General features: G+C 45.9%; 1 protein-coding gene across 4 annotated transcripts in view; it reads right to left on the bottom strand.

Annotated features, from left to right (window-relative positions):
• Positions 1 to 15,561, bottom strand: part of DLGAP3 (DLG associated protein 3) — a 63,120-nt gene that overhangs the window by 6,525 nt on the left and 41,034 nt on the right. For all 4 annotated transcript variants that reach the window (XM_081818046.1, XM_081818047.1, XM_006732562.3 and 1 more), the window contains 3 exons: positions 14,392 to 14,605; positions 13,813 to 14,126; positions 13,363 to 13,448 (listed from right to left, as the gene is read on the bottom strand). In XM_081818046.1, the coding sequence (XP_081674172.1) occupies positions 13,363 to 13,448; positions 13,813 to 14,126; positions 14,392 to 14,605 (614 nt within the window). The remainder of the gene's footprint in view (positions 1 to 13,362; positions 13,449 to 13,812; positions 14,127 to 14,391; positions 14,606 to 15,561) is intronic.

Raw genomic sequence — 15,561 nt, forward strand, 5'->3', positions numbered from 1 at the left:
TAAAAAAAATTCTCCTGAAACCAAAACTACACTATATATTAACTAACTTGAATTTAAATAAAAATTTGGAAGAATTAAAATAAAATAATAAAACCAGCAGTGAGAAACACCTGGCTGGCTCAGTCAGTGGCGTGTGCGGCTCTTGATCTTGGGGTCCTGGGTTCGAGCCCCATGTTGGGTATAGAGAGGACTTAAAAATAAAATCTTTTTTTTTTTTTTAAGATTTTATTTATTTATTTGACAGAGAGAGACAGCTAGAGAGGGAACACAAGCAGCGGGAGTGGGAGAGGGAGAAGCAGGCTTCCCGCCGAGCAGGGAGCCCGATGCGGGGCTCGATCCCAGGACCCTGGGATCATGACCTGAGCCGAAGGCAGACGCTTAACGACTGAGCCACCCAGGCGCCCAAAAATAAAATCTTTTTAAAAATCAAAAATAAAAATAAATAATAAAACCAGCAGTGTGATGTGATCACCCAAGAAAAGAGCAATGAAACAAAGATGCAAAGCCCTGGGGAACACTGACATTTCAGGGGCGGGTGGAGACAATATAGCCCCAGAGGTGTCTAAGCCAGAGAGGAAGAGGAAGGAAACCAGGGCAAAGTCACCTAAAGGCAGAGAGGAGACAGAAGGGTCTCAGGAAGGAATGATAATCAACATGGAATATGCAGCCAGTCGAGAATTAAAGGTGTCCGCTGCTATGGCAAAATAGAAGCCACTGGGGACCAGGGCAAGAGTCAGTTTAGTGGAGTATGGGGGCTGACACAGATGGCAGGAGGTTGGCAGGAGGTCTAGAAAACTAGGCAAGACAATTCTTTCAAAGAGCTTGGTTGAGAAAGGAGGAAAAGAAAAGACAGTGTACCTTTATGGGAGGGATATTTTGGTTATTTGTCAATTATATCTCAATAAAGCTGGGTGAGGGAGAGGAAGAGAGGGATGTTTTATTTAGGATGGTTCTCCCATGCCGTATCTCGAGAGGAGAGAAACTGCAGGGTATGCAGAATAATGATTGAAGAGGTCCACGTCCTAGCTCCTGGAAGCTCTGAATAGGTTACCATCCATGGCAAAAGGGACTTTGCTGATATGATTATATTAAGGATCCTGAGAAGACGAGAAGAGTCTGGATTATCCAGGTGTGTCCAATTTAATCATCAAGGTCCTTGTAAGTGACAGAGGGAGAGAGGTAAGCCAGAATCAGAGGAGATGGGACGACAGGATCAAGGCCGGAATGATGTAACGTGGGGACTCCACCTGCCACTGGGGCTCTGAAGACAGCAGGGGGCTATGAGCCAAGGACTGTGGATAACCTCTATAAACAGGAAAAAGGGACAAAACAGAATCTTCCCAGAGCTCCAGAAGGCATCAGTCCTGCCAACGCCTTGATTTTAACTCAGTGAAACACAGTTCAGACTTCTGACCCCTAGAAATGTAAGACAATAATACTGTATTATATGATGCTGCTAAATTTGTGATCATTTATTACAGCAGCAATAGGAAACTAACACAACCTGTAAAGAGAAATCGATTAAAGATTGAGAAGAAAGAGGCGGTAGTCCAAGGACCAAACATAAGGAGTATAAATAAAGAATAACATCCTTTGAGCACTTAGTATGCGCTAGACTAAGTATTTTGCACAGAAACATGCTCAATCCTCAGAATCGGTCCCACGGTAAGAGTGTTAGTATCATCCCTATTTACAGAAGAGAAAACTGAGGTTTAAAGAAGAAAGTGGACTCTTACGATCAGACAGTTATCACTTTAACCCAGTCTAGCTGAGGAGGCCAGTGCTTACACCACTCCAGTCCACTCCACTGCCTCCCCAGGACTGAGGGAGAGGGGTGGCTGTAATTGGGGAGATATGCCTCAACCTCGGGCAGGACTGGTGGCAGAGGCAAGGGAAGGGAGGCAAGGAAGTTGGGAGTTGGTCCAGAAGTGGAGACAGTCCCACCAGATGACCACAATCATTACAGGGAAGTGAATAGGGAAGTGGTCTTCTGGAAATTTGGGGGCTGGGGGGCGGTCAGGGAAGAAATGAGAATGAGCAGCTTTAGGGGAAGCAACCCAGCAAAGTGGTTAGCACATGCACCCTGGAACCAGACTGCCTGGAGTCAAAACTCAGCTCTATGGCTTGTGCCTCAGTTTCCTTGTCTACCAGTGAAAATGATCACAGAATTCTCATGAGATAACATATGTAAAGAATTTAGACCAGCACCTGGCCTACCCATTGTAAATGTTAGCTATTATATTGAGAGGCAGAGAGGTTTGTAGCTCTCACTGAAAAGAAAAGAAGCTGGACAAATACAATAATGGGAATGTAGCACTGAGAACCCAGCGAGGGCATTGTAGTTATTAATCATTGTGATTGCTGCTGATCACTTCCATCTGTTCTCACACAGCATTCGGAATAAAACCTCTTTTATACTCCAAAGCACATTGTATTATAGTTAGTAATTTGCATTTGTCTCCCTTATAAATAGAGCCATTCCTCACATAAATGCTGGCTGAGTGGTTGGTGGGTTGGTTGGTGGGTGGGTTTGTTGGTGGGTCGGTTGGTGGATTGGTTGGTTGGAAGGAAGGATGGTAGAGATCACTATTCATCCCCCAATATCCATTCTCCCTTTCTTCCTCAGTAATAGAATCCCACAATTTGAAGCTGGACACATGGCCACTTCGAGTAACGACTCTTTTACCAGTTTCTCTGGTAGAGCCATATGGCTAAGTTCTAGCTTACAGGATAAAAACAAAAGGGTATGTGCAACTTCCAGGAAATGTTCTTAAAAGGAAAATGTGCCATTTTTTGTTCCTTCCTCCTCCCTGATGACCAGAATGCAGACGCAATGGCTGGACTCTAGCAGCCATCTGGGAATATGAGATGGAAGCCAAGTGCTAAGAATGGAGAAGCAATAAGATAGAAGGAGCCCGGGTCCTGACACTGCACAGCACCTACCAGCTCTCAACTGAATCTCTGGACTTCTAAGCAAGAGAGAAATAAACTGTCATCTTGGGGGTTTTCTGGAACTCACAGCCAAACCTAATCCTAACGATAACAGATGAATTTTCAGGGTAGTGAAGTCCAAAGCTTATGTCCCTATTTAGTTCTGGATTTGGCAATATTTGCTGTGGTCTTCACAACAGCTGTAAACACAGGATAGAAACCGGCCTCAGTTGTGAATCATCACTAATTCATAACAATGCCTGTCACAATATTTTTCTCCCCAAGCTTTTTAACAAGGTTGAGGAGGCCTCCCCCCTCGAGCTCTTTGGGGTGACAATGATCACATTCCTGATGATTCTAGAAGTTGTTACATGGTTATTTCAGGGTGACATTTCTACTGTGATTCTCTAAGGGATAACACAAAGGGCTCTAGGAAGAAACTGGTTTATCCCAAGAGACACAGTGTCCAAGGAAGTCTCCACATCCAGGAGTTGTCAAGAGGCTTTACGAAGAGTATTTGGCAGCAGGCTGGCAGGGGTGGGAGGGGGCACTGGGCAGGGAGGGGCGAAGGGCAGTAGCATTTCAGCAATGATACTAGCCCCCTCTCTGGAAAAGCATCTAAGGGCTTAAACATATAATCAGTTGGGGGCCCTGAGTCTACCACCCCAGCCTGGGGGCTGTGACAGTGATGCCGAGGTGGGGCCAGGGTGGGGGATTTAGGAAGAGCCATAGGTCAGTCAGGAACCGTCCTTCAGTAGAAGGCTGAGGAATGCAGGCAATGTCCACACCCAGGGCTCGTGGTCAATCCACAGTGCATTGTTTTCGCATGACTGCTCTGGGAGTACAAATTCATGAAGGGGCGCCTGGGCGGCTCAGTCAGTCAAGCGTCTGCCTGCGGCTCAGGTCATGATCCCAGAGTCCTGGGATCGAGTCCCGCATCGGGACTTGCATCATTGCTCAGCAGGGAGCTTGCTTCTCCCTCTGCCTGCCGCTCCCCCTGCTTGTGCTCTCTCTCTCTTTGACAAATAAACAAAATCTTAAAAAAAAAAAAAATTCACGAGGATGGAAGCTTCCTTCCCGGGCCTCAAGGGGCTCTATTCTTTCAGTATATGCCATGCCAAAGGTCCCAAGGCCAGAAATTACCATGATGCTAAGGAAGCGGTGGTAGGGAGGGGGCGGCCTTCCTACGTAGAGTTCTCCAGCTGGCCCTGTTTGGGCTCAGTTGGTTACAAGTAGGGTTGTTAGATAAAATACAGGACTCCCTCTTGAATTTGAATTTCAGATAAATAACATAATTTTTTAGCACATCTCATGCAATATTTGTGAACTACTTATACTAAAAATTTTTCATGGTTTATCTGATAACCAAATTTAACTGAGCATTCTGTTGTATTTTGTTCATTTATTTTGTTTGTTTTTGCTAAATCTTGAATTTAAGATAAGGTCTTAGTAGGAAGGACCTAGAGGTAAAAGATACAGGGGATCCCCATAGTTAGAGTGCGTTTGAGGCAAAAATCACCTGGTTTCTATGTTCTTAAAGGGCCCCAGGAACACTCTTCCAATATTTAGCAAGGACATCTGATGCATTCTTTTATCCTGGCCCAGAGTATGCTGGGTCTGCGTAGATAGGTGCTGTAGGATGCCCTGTGGCAGCGCTGGTAACTGATCCTTAAGTATGCTCCTTCCCACCACAGGGCCTTAGCACATGCTGTTCCTTCTGCCTAGAACACTCTCATCTCCCACTTCCACCTAGTTAATTCTTGTTCACCTTGTAAAATTGTGTTAATTGTTCGTTAAGATCTCTGCCTAAATGTCACTTCCTCGGGGAAGTCACACCAAACCACTCTGACTAGGTCAGAGCCCCCTGTGGCACACTCTCACTATGCACAAACCTCTCCTTTGTGGCACCACCACAGCTATACTTGTACGTCATTTATGCGCTTCTCGGATTAACATGGCAGTATGCCTCACAGGCAAGGGCTGTCTGGTTCCACCCACCTGTGTATCCTCGGTGCCCAGCAAAGTACTTGACAAATAATAGGGATCCAATAACTATCTGGGCAAATGAATATTGAGTGGGGGTACAGTGGAGATGGAAGTAAAGAAGCACCAACAACCATCGCTGTGTATTTCCAAGCCAAGTCACTGATGGTGGGCAACTGGAAAAACCCACCGACGACAGGTATAAGGAGCAATAAATCTGAATTCTTCACCCAACAGGTTGGCAGGGAACACACTGAAAGGCGGAAAAGGAGAGACTTTTCCTCCCTGGCAATTTCTAAAACCAATGCGCAGAGAGAGACAACAGATCCTGGGACCAGTGAGACAGGAGTAAGGACAAGAGAGTCCAAGAAAATGGAGCGGCAGCAGGTGGGGAGCTCCTGGATGTTTGCCTAGAGAGGCGGCTGGTAGTCATGGCTCGTTTTTATGTACCATTTGGGGCATGGTGTGTGGTAAGTCAGACTTAAAGTGCCAGGGACATAAGGGACAGAAAGGACAGTGCAGGTGTATAACGAAGGATGCCCACAGCAGACAGGCAAGGGAGCCTGGCCAGAGACACGCGCCAGATTTCTCCACTCCCCACCTGTCACCCCCTTGGGTTCCTAGTGTGATCACCTGTCCCAGGCAAGTCAGTTCTTCAGACATTCATCCAACACCATCTCCCCCTCCCCAGCTTACCCCACCAAGACCTCACAAATACCTACACAAGAGCAAGGAAGACCTCAGTCTCTGCCTATCCCCGCCCTTCTGTGACTTCACTCCAAAATGCTTCTCAAATTGGTCCACTTCTCTCTGTATCTGCTGCTATCAGCCTGGTCCAGACAACCGATCAATAGAGTAGACTGAACTAACTTAAGAAGCTCCCACTCACACACACCCCCAAACATACAGAAATGCCGGTAAAATAAAGTCAAAAGGTGTTTCTGCTATACCACGCTTGAAAATAGGAAGAGCAATATCTTCAGGTACTAGAGACAAAAAGGAAAATCAAAACATAAGAAGTGAGAGGGAATCTAAGCCAAGTGAGCCACAGGAATATTGGGCCAGACATATGCTAGAGGCTAGATGGTAGTGCCCAGGGAGGATGAGAGGAGAGCCCCCAAACCCATGCATCCTGTGGAGCTGGAAGGAGATCCTGTGCATAAAGCCAGCAGCCAAGAAGGGTCAATTTCACTTACAAACGTGGACTGGAAAACTCAGATCACGCTCCAGGAATGTGGCCAGGAAGTAGGATGCTGAGAATAAGAACATTAAGGTTGCTCTGTGTGTGGATGTGAGTTCCAGTGAGTACCACCACTGAAATACAGAAACCTCAAGCTGAGACAGGAACTCTAAAACTGGTCCCAGGATCAAGCAGTATTTTAGCATAAAAAAACACGGAACCCATGAGGAAGGAGTGGGCAGCGACAAGTAATAGTGAACACATAAATTGTTAAAATATGTTTGTAAATCTAAACTATTAAACCATAAAAGATATAAAAACAACAGATTTAGCGAAGTCTTTTTAAAGAGGTATAATCAAAATACTAGACAAATACAACATGGGACATGGGAGGAGGGAGTTAAGAAGGAAATTAAAGTGTTCCAAGATTCTTGGTGTTTGCCTATGCAGGACAGAAATACTCACTAATTTTAGACTTTATTAGAAAAATATTAAATTAAGTATATTTGCTAAAAATCTGAGGACAATCACGACTAAAATGTAAACTTCCAAACCAGGAGAAGGACAAAGAGAAATAAAGTAAATATGATCAGTTCAATAGAAGGCAGAAAAGTAGGGGCGGAGGAAAACAAAGGAAAAGCTTGACAGGGCATTTGGCTGGCTCAGTCGGTGGAGCACCTGACTCTCGATCTCGGGGTTGTGAGTTTAAGCCCCGTGTTGGGCGTAGAGATTACTTGAAGAAAAAAAAAAAAAAAGGGAAGAAAGAGCATATCAAATGGAAAATATTGAAAGATAATAAAAATAAGTCCAAATAAATCAGTAATGAATATATATATATAAATAGATTAAATATGTCTACTAAACTTTAGCTCCATATGGCTTACAAGCAACAGGTCTACAACACGAGGGTACAGGGAAGATGAAAACCAAAGAATGGAAAAAGATATTTTGGCAAGTTAACCAAAAGAAAGCAGCCATAATAGCAAAATAGACTTGGAGGCAAAAACCCATAGTAAGGATGAAAAGGAGCCTATTTACGATAAAAGAACCAACCCACAAAGAAGATATAACAATCATAAGCCTGTATATTTACAAAGAGTACTCTCAAACTAAAGAAATATTAATAAAATTACCAAGGGAAATGACATATCCACAATCATGGTGAGACTTTTTTTTTTTAAGAGAGAATAAGAGTGTTGGGGGGGGAGGGGCAGAGAGGGAGAGAGAGAATATTAAGCAGGCCCCACCATGCCCAGCACAGAGCCCATTGTGGGGCTCCATGACCCTGAGATCATGACCTGAGCCAAAATCAAGAGTCGGATGCTTAACCAACTGAGCCACCCAGGCGCCCCAGGGTGAGATACTTTTAATACAACTCTCTCAGAACTGGTAGATCAAACATCAAAACAAACAAACAAACATTTGAAAAATATAATGTATAAGTCTGACCATCTATATAAGAAATGTATATATAAAACAGAGGAAGTCTCAACAAATTCTAAGGAATAGAAACATCATACAGAATGCATGCAGCAAATTTAGAAATCAGTAGTGAAAAGGTGGTTCCCCAACCCTCCACCCCACCAAAATTTGGAGACCAAAAAAAAAAAAAAAAAACTTCAAAATAATTCATTGGTGAAAAAGGAAATTATGATAAAAGCTACAAGCTATTTAGAACTGAACAATGGAAATACTGCATCTCAAAACTTATCAGCTATAGCAGTATAGTTAAAAGGGAATTTATAGCCTTAAAAACACATGTTATAAAAATAAGAAATAGTGTTTAAGAGGCTGTAAAAAAAAGGACAAAGATGGTATAAGAAAGAAAATAAAGATAAAAGAGAGAGAAACAATAAAGATGCTAACCAAATCCAAAAGTGAGTTTTTTTAAAGACTGATAAAATATAACTTTAAAAAAATATATTAAGGGGGGGCGCCTGGGTGGCTCAGTCATTAAGCGTCTGCCTTCAGCTCAGGTCATGATCCCAGGGTCCTGGGATTGAGCCCCGCATCGGGCTCCCTGCTCGGCGGGAAGCCTGCTTCTCTCTCTCCCACTTACCCTGCTTGTGTTCTCTCTCTGGCTGTCTCTCCCTGTCAAATAAATAAATAAAATCTTTAAAAATATATATATATATATTAAGGGGAGCCTCAGTGGCTCAGTCAGTTAAGCACCGGACTCTTGATTTTGGCTGGGGTCATGATCTCCAGGTCATGAGATCAAGACCCTGTATCGGGCTCCCCACTAAGTGGAGAGTTGGCTTGAGATTCTCTCCCTCGCCGTCTCTGCCCCTCACCCCACTAACACTCTCGATCCCTCTGTCTCTAAAATAAGTAAATAAATATTTAAATATATATATATGTGTATATATATATGTATGTACATGTAAATATACACATATTTGTGTATGAATGTATTAAATGGGCACCCGGATGGCTCAGTAAGTTAACCGTCTGACTCTTGATTTCAGCTCAAGTCATGAGCTCAGGGTCATGAGATGGAGCCCCACAACTGGTTCCGTGCTAGGCAAGGAGCCTGCTTAAGATTCTCTCTCTCCCTCTCCCTCTGCCCCACCCTACCCGCTTGCACATGTGCTCTCTCCCTCTCTCTCTCTCTAAAAAAAATAATAATAATTTTTCATAAATAAGAATATATTAAAATGATAAAATATTCAAGCCTCAGACAAGACTGATCAAGAAATAGAGGTAAGACATACATATATGGTATTAGGAATGAAAAGAGGGGACATAAGCTACAGATACAATAAAAACTTATAAAATTATAACACTATAACTCTTAAAGAATACTTGTGCCAAAAATTTTTGGAAACTGTCAATTTTTGTAAAATGGTCCATTTTTTAGAAAAATATAAATCATCAAAATTGACTCAAAAAGAAAAGGAAAACCAGAACAGGTCAATAACCATGAAAGAAACTGAAGCTGTAATTCCAAGTTTCTCCTATCCCCAAAAGGCATCAGGCCTAGATAGTTTTATAGGCAACCTTTACCCAATAGATAATTCCTCCTTTATACAAATGGTTCCAAGGAACAGAAACACAAGGAATGCTACCAAACTCATTTCAGGAGTCCAGCATCACCTAAATACCTGAACTGAATAACCACAATAAAGAAAATTGTTAGTTAATATCACTTATGAACACAGATTACAAAAATCTTAAAGTAACAGCTATTGAAAAATCCAGTAACATATACAAAAATAACACAGCAAGACTGTGACAAAAACTGCTAGAGTTCCGTATGCCCCTTCTTCTCTTTGTCTTTAGCCATAAGCACCCTGATCTGCAGCTATGTGCCTTGTTCATTGTGCCCTGCTTCCCAACTAAGACTACATGCCGCAGCCTCGCTTGCAGCTAGATGCCACCACATGTGGTTTCAGCCAATGCGCTGTAGGTGAGGGTGTTAGGTGTAGCTTTCAGGAAATCTTTTTTTAAGAGGCAGAACTGCATCCCTCCTTTCTACCTCCTTGGTACTTCTCAGAACGCAAACAGGACAGCTGGAGCTTGAGCTTCAGCTCCCGGGACGGAGGTGATACACAGAGTGAAAGAGCAGCAAGATAGAAAAAGCCTGGATCCCAACACTGCACTTCGACACCCACACTTCTTCTTTCTCTAAGTGAGAGACAAATGCACTGAAGAGACTACCGAGGTCCTGTTACAGCCAAACTTCACCCAAACTGATAATAGCATCAAGCAGGGTTCATGCCAGGAATGAAATAATGGATCAACATGGAAAATCTATTAATATAATTCACATTACAGATGAAAGAAGAAAATCTATGATCATCTAAGTGGATTCTGAAAAAGCATTCAAAAAAATTCCACTCTCATTTTCTGTTTAAAAAGAAATAAAAGTAAAACCTCTTAGCCAACTAGGAATAGAAGGGAATTTCCTTACCCTTATAAATAGTAACCATCAAAATCCGTACCAAACATCATTTTACTTATGAGTAGGATTTGAGAAGATATCCACTAATGTCAGGAATGGGACAAGACTGCTCCACTCAAGAGTGAACTAGAAGTCCTATTCAATGCATTATTCCAAGAAAAGGAAATTAAAAGAATCTGGATTTAAAAGAAATATCATCCTAGGGGCACCTGTGTGGCTCAGGCAATTAAGCATTTAACTCTTGATTTTGGCTCAGGTCATGATCTTGGGTTGTGAGATCGAAACCCATGTCACACCCAGCTCAGAGCCTGCTTCAGATCCTCTCTCTCCCTCTCCCTCTGTCCCTCCCCCTGCTCATGCACATGCTCTCTCTCTCTCTCACTCTCTTTCAGAAAGAAAGAAAGAAAGAAAGAAGAAAGAAAGAAAGTTCCTCATTTGAAAAAATAAAAGAAGACTAAATCAGAGAGGGACAGAAACCTTAGGAGACTCTTAATCATAGGAAACAAACTGAGGATTGCTGGAGGGGTGAGCGGTGGGGGGATGGGGTAACTGGGTGATGGACATTAAGGAAGGCACATGATGTAATGGGCACTGGGTATTATATAAGACTGATGAATCACTGACCTCTACCTCTGAAACCAATAATACATTATATGTTAATTAATTGAATTTAAATTTTAAAAAAAAGAGAAATATCCTCATTTACAGAAAACATGACTAAAACCCATCATGATTTTCAGATAAACTATGAGTCCCAATAAGAGACAGCAGCAAAGTTGCTAAATACAAAATCACCATATAAAGCTTTACATTCTTCCCATACACTAGTAGTGCCCAATTATAAAATACAATAGAAAAAAAGATCCTCCATAATGCAAAAGACTGTCACCTTTCTTCTGGATCAGGAAACATTCCTGCTTACTAGCCTTCCCACACTCACTATTATTTCCCTCAAATTCATTCTCCACTTAGCAGCTAGTGATCTTTTGTAAACATAAATTAGATCCTGTCATGCTCCTTTCACCTTTTAATGGCTACTCATCAGTTATAATTGAATTCCAGTTCTTTATCATGCCCATGCTCTGCATGACCTGGCGCCTGCCTATTCTCCGATCCACTCCCTCACCACTGCCCCAACCCATTCCACACCACCCAGAACCTTCTTTCAGTTCCTGACACGTGTCAAGCTCTGTCCTGCACTAACGCCTTCACATATGCAAGTCCCTCTTTCTGCAAAGCTTTCCCCCCAGTCATCACCTGAGTGTTCCTAGTTAATCCTCGAGTCTCAGCTTAAATGTCACCTGCTTACCCTAAATAAGATCGCTTCTCTCTTAGCTTTTTTCTTTCATAGTCCCACCATAACAAGTAATAATATCCCATTACATATTATACCATAATGTATAATCATATTTTTAGTTGTGGATCTTTTATTCATTGCCTCAATTCCCTTCTAGACCATAACTTCTACGAGGGCAAGACTCACTTCTTTGATGTTTCCCTGAGCCTTTAACAGGAACAGTCATATAACAGATGCTCAGTAAGTATTTTTCCGAATGAATGAATGAATGAATGACAGAGTTTGCTGATTTAGCCTGAATCTCAGTAGAATGCCCACTGCACTCTTCCCAGGATTCGGGCTTGTTAGGAAGAATAGGGGGACCCCCGGGGGCCTAACTGGATGAGGGAACAAGAAACCTTGTAAGGGAGTGAGTGGGGGTAATGGGCTTGGTTTCTGGTACCTGGGGCAGTAATAAGAGTTGGGGGAAAAGTTCTCAACACAGAGCTATATCCCTCCATGACTCCTACCCCACCTCTCAAGAACCCAGGTCATGGACCTGCGAATTGACTTTGCCATAAAGTGCTACTTTTCTGGGATCTTTGTGGAATATGAAGAGTTTGAAGGAGGGGCATCTGGGTATCTCAGTCAGTTGAGCATCTGACTCTTGGTTTTGGCACAGGTCATGATCTCATGGGTCATGGGATTGAGCCCCGCATAGGGCTCCTGGCTCAGCGAGGAGTCTGATTGAAGATTTTCTCCCTCTGCCCCTCCCCACTCTCTCTCTCTTTCTTAAATAAATAAATAAGATCTTTAAAGACATTTATTTAGTTGAGGGGGGGAGGGGCAGAGGGAGAGGGAGAGAGCCAAGCAGACTCCCTGATGAGCACGGGGCCCCACATGGGGCTCGATCTCATGGCCCTGAGATCACGACCCGAACCAAAACCAAGAGTCGGACACTTAACCAACTGAACCACCCAGGCGCCCCAATAAATAAATCTTTAAAAAAAAAAGTGTGGCGGACAGTAGCTTTCAGGACTGATGGGGGCAATAAGGCAACTATCTATCACCCTTGATGGAGGCATTTACAGCCTCAGGAGCATATGGAACTGCAAGGAGCTGGAGTATGTAATGGAGAAAAATGGTGAAGCCCACGGGAACCCCAAGAAGACTTGATCAGGCACGCACAAGATACTCCCAGGGACTCCCAGAAAGAGCTAGGGGAACTTTCGGGGAAGGCAAAAGGCCCAACAATGGCAACTGGGAACAGAGCTACGAGGGGCTGCTACTAGGCCTCTAGTTTTCTTCCTCCTGGGCTACACAGATTACCATGAAACCCTTACAGCCACCCTACTTAGGGCCACTGGCCTGATGGCACTACAGCCCAGGGGACAGATGGGCCACCGTGAAACTGCCACATGGTCATTAGAGAAAGTGGTCTTCCCACAGGAAGCCAAAGACTGAGGGACTCCTCCCAGTAACCCCTCCAAAGCTGAAATGCTAATTTTTCAGCTGGAAAGTAAGGAAACCGTGTTTCTGAGGCCACGTAATGCCAAAATAGTGGCTGCTGGTAATTCTACCATCTCGAGTACACCACAGACTCAGGCATATAATAGGTCCCCCTGACTGGTTAAATGCTTGCCTGAGCCAAGTGAGGAGGAGTGTTACATTTGCCAGGGGCCCCTGAGAGGCAATCTTCATGTTTATTTGTTTCTTTTTGAGCTCACATACTTGTACACCACAGGAAGCAAGGAGGGACTGGAAAAATCCTGTTATCCCCCATAAACGACAATTGTTGGAGGCCTGCTCAGCACCTACCTGCTACCTCTCCCTACTGTCCCCTTCTTCCAACCACTCCTGTCACCTCGGAGCACGCGGGACAGGCGTGGGTACAAGGAGAACTCACTCTAGGTCTGATGACTGGTGACATCTCTGAGGATAACCTTGCGGCTGCTCGCCACCGGAAGGTTTTGGTCTCCCGTCCAGAAAGAGAGGGTTTGCAGGCAGAGCGGACCAAGGAGGGCATGATGCAGTCCTCTCTCTTCTTCTCCCCAAAGGAAGGCCTGAGATGGCCCCACCCAGACCTACCTCTTGTCCTCTTCCACCTGGACGCCGATGGAGTGGAACTCTCTTCGACTCCTGTTCTCAGTGTCCGAGTCTGAGATGGTCTCCACCTGGCGGCAGGATTGGGTGAGTCAGTGGGCCGGGGCCAGACCAGGGACACAAGCCCTCCCCGGGGGCGGGGGGTGAGCAGAAGCTAAGCCCCAAGCCAGTGGGCAGGTTCTGCACAGTCAGCCCGAACAAGAAAAGAGGCCCAGGAGGTCAGAGGCATCCCACTGGCCACCACTCTCCACTCGCCAGTAGAGGTGATGTTTCCAGGACAAGCGACAAGGGAGTGGGGCTGGCACTGGTGTAACAGCCCTGTCGATGACCAGGCACAGGGGCTTACGTGCAGCTCAGAGCAACCTCACCGACCCCCTCAGCCCGTCCCCAACCCGCCAGGGCCTGAGCTTACTTCGGCACCTCCTCCTTCCATACCTGCACCCCTATGGACGGCCGCCACTTCCTCTGCCGCGCCAAGCTCCGCAGCTCCTCCCTGCCGGGAATGGTCTTGATGATGAGTGTAGGGGGCTTGGGGCTGGCCCGGGGTGGCACCGGCGCCAACTCCAGGGTGCGCGCGCCCATGGCGGGGCCGTCCAGCCCGTCCGCAGAGCTGCAGCGCCGGGCGGGGCCCTCGGCCGCCGTGAAGCTCTCGTGGGCGGAGTCGGTGCTGCTCTGGGCGGTGATGGAGATGCGGGGCGGGGCCTGGCTCCCCGGCGGGATGGGGGACGGGGCCTTTCTGAAGTTGAAGGCTGTGGCCAGGAACGCAGAAACGCAGCCGGTGAGAAACGCGTCGCAGCGGGTGTCCGTGGCCCACCACCCCACGCCCACACGGCGCCGGAGGACCCAGCAGGCACGCGTACTCCACGTGCCAAGGCTTGTTCTCCCCATCATCCGGCCCAGAGAGGCAAGCCAGCTGCCCAAGGTCACACAGCACAGCCTTAGCGAGGGCCAGCGCCAGAACCCTGGGCGCTCTTCAACCTAGGGCCCGGCCAGGGGCAGAGAGGGCACACTCACAGGAGCCGGGCCTCCCTGAGACAGAGGCAGGGGCAGCAAGGAGGGGCAGGCAGTCGTCGTCTTGAGAGCAGCCGGCCTGGATGGCCCGGAGGTAGCTGTGGCTCCGCATGCGGAAACAGCCGGGCAGGTCCAGGGCATCCACCGCCTGGGACTCGAGCTCCCCGAACACGGACCCGCACACGGCCTCCAGCTGCTGGTTCAGCTCCTCACTGAGCTGGGGGCAGGGGTCGGGAGAACAGTTACTGGGGTGCTGGGCTGGAAGCGGGTATCTCTGAGGCGCTTTGCCTTAGGAATATATCTACATGTGCAGAGACAGTCTCTGTGTGACGCCTCTGCCTTTGAAACCCTCACTCTGTGCAAAGAAAGATGGAGGCACCTCCGCCCTGTGCTGCCGTCCAGGCCTGCCTTGGGGCCCGTCTTGGGGTCTAGTCTTTCCTCTAAATACTCCTCCCTCTACCCCATCAATGCCTCTCCCAGACTCCTAGGACCACCCCCATCTTCCTCTCCACCTAGTCCAGCCCCTCACATTTCTCTCACCTAACACTGAGGGAGAGGACCAGGGACATCCACCCTCCGGACCAGTCTGCAGGTGGGGAACTGCAGGGAAGGCCACTTTTTATTTTATTATTTATGATCCATTACATTACAAAATTGATTGACAGCAACCTATAGGGACGCATACCATGGGGCTGGGCAGAAATTAATGGGTAAGTAAGTGATGGAGCAAAAATTATTAACCTTCAAGTGTTCCAAGCCTTCTCCCACCTTCTGCCCACTAACTAGGGTCCTGATTTGGCCTGCTGGCTCCTTCCCTGCCCTCATCCTCTAAGGCAAGTCCAGCCATTGCTGACTGAGGTTCTTGTTTTTGTCTTGATATTTTGTGGTACAGAATCCATGATGTGTAAAAAAATTAAACTAAGAAAAATGCAAAACAAAAACTCTGTTCATGGAACCGTGTCCCACAGCACTGCACTAAGACTAAATATACTACGGAGATTGCAGCTTCTATTCATATTATATGAGAAAAGTAGCCCAAAGAAAAAATAAAGGCGGGTGGTCCCAGGGATAAGCTTTACCCCCAGAGCACAGGATGGGTGCACATTTGACCCTGAGCTTCCAAAGCATCCAGGAATATAGCCTGCAGGTTGCCTGCATAGTCTGTGGAGAGAG

This window comes from Leptonychotes weddellii, chromosome 4, assembly GCF_054177405.1.
Source record: "Leptonychotes weddellii isolate Sample4059 chromosome 4, ASM5417740v2, whole genome shotgun sequence".
Taxonomy (NCBI): Eukaryota; Metazoa; Chordata; class Mammalia; order Carnivora; family Phocidae; genus Leptonychotes; species Leptonychotes weddellii.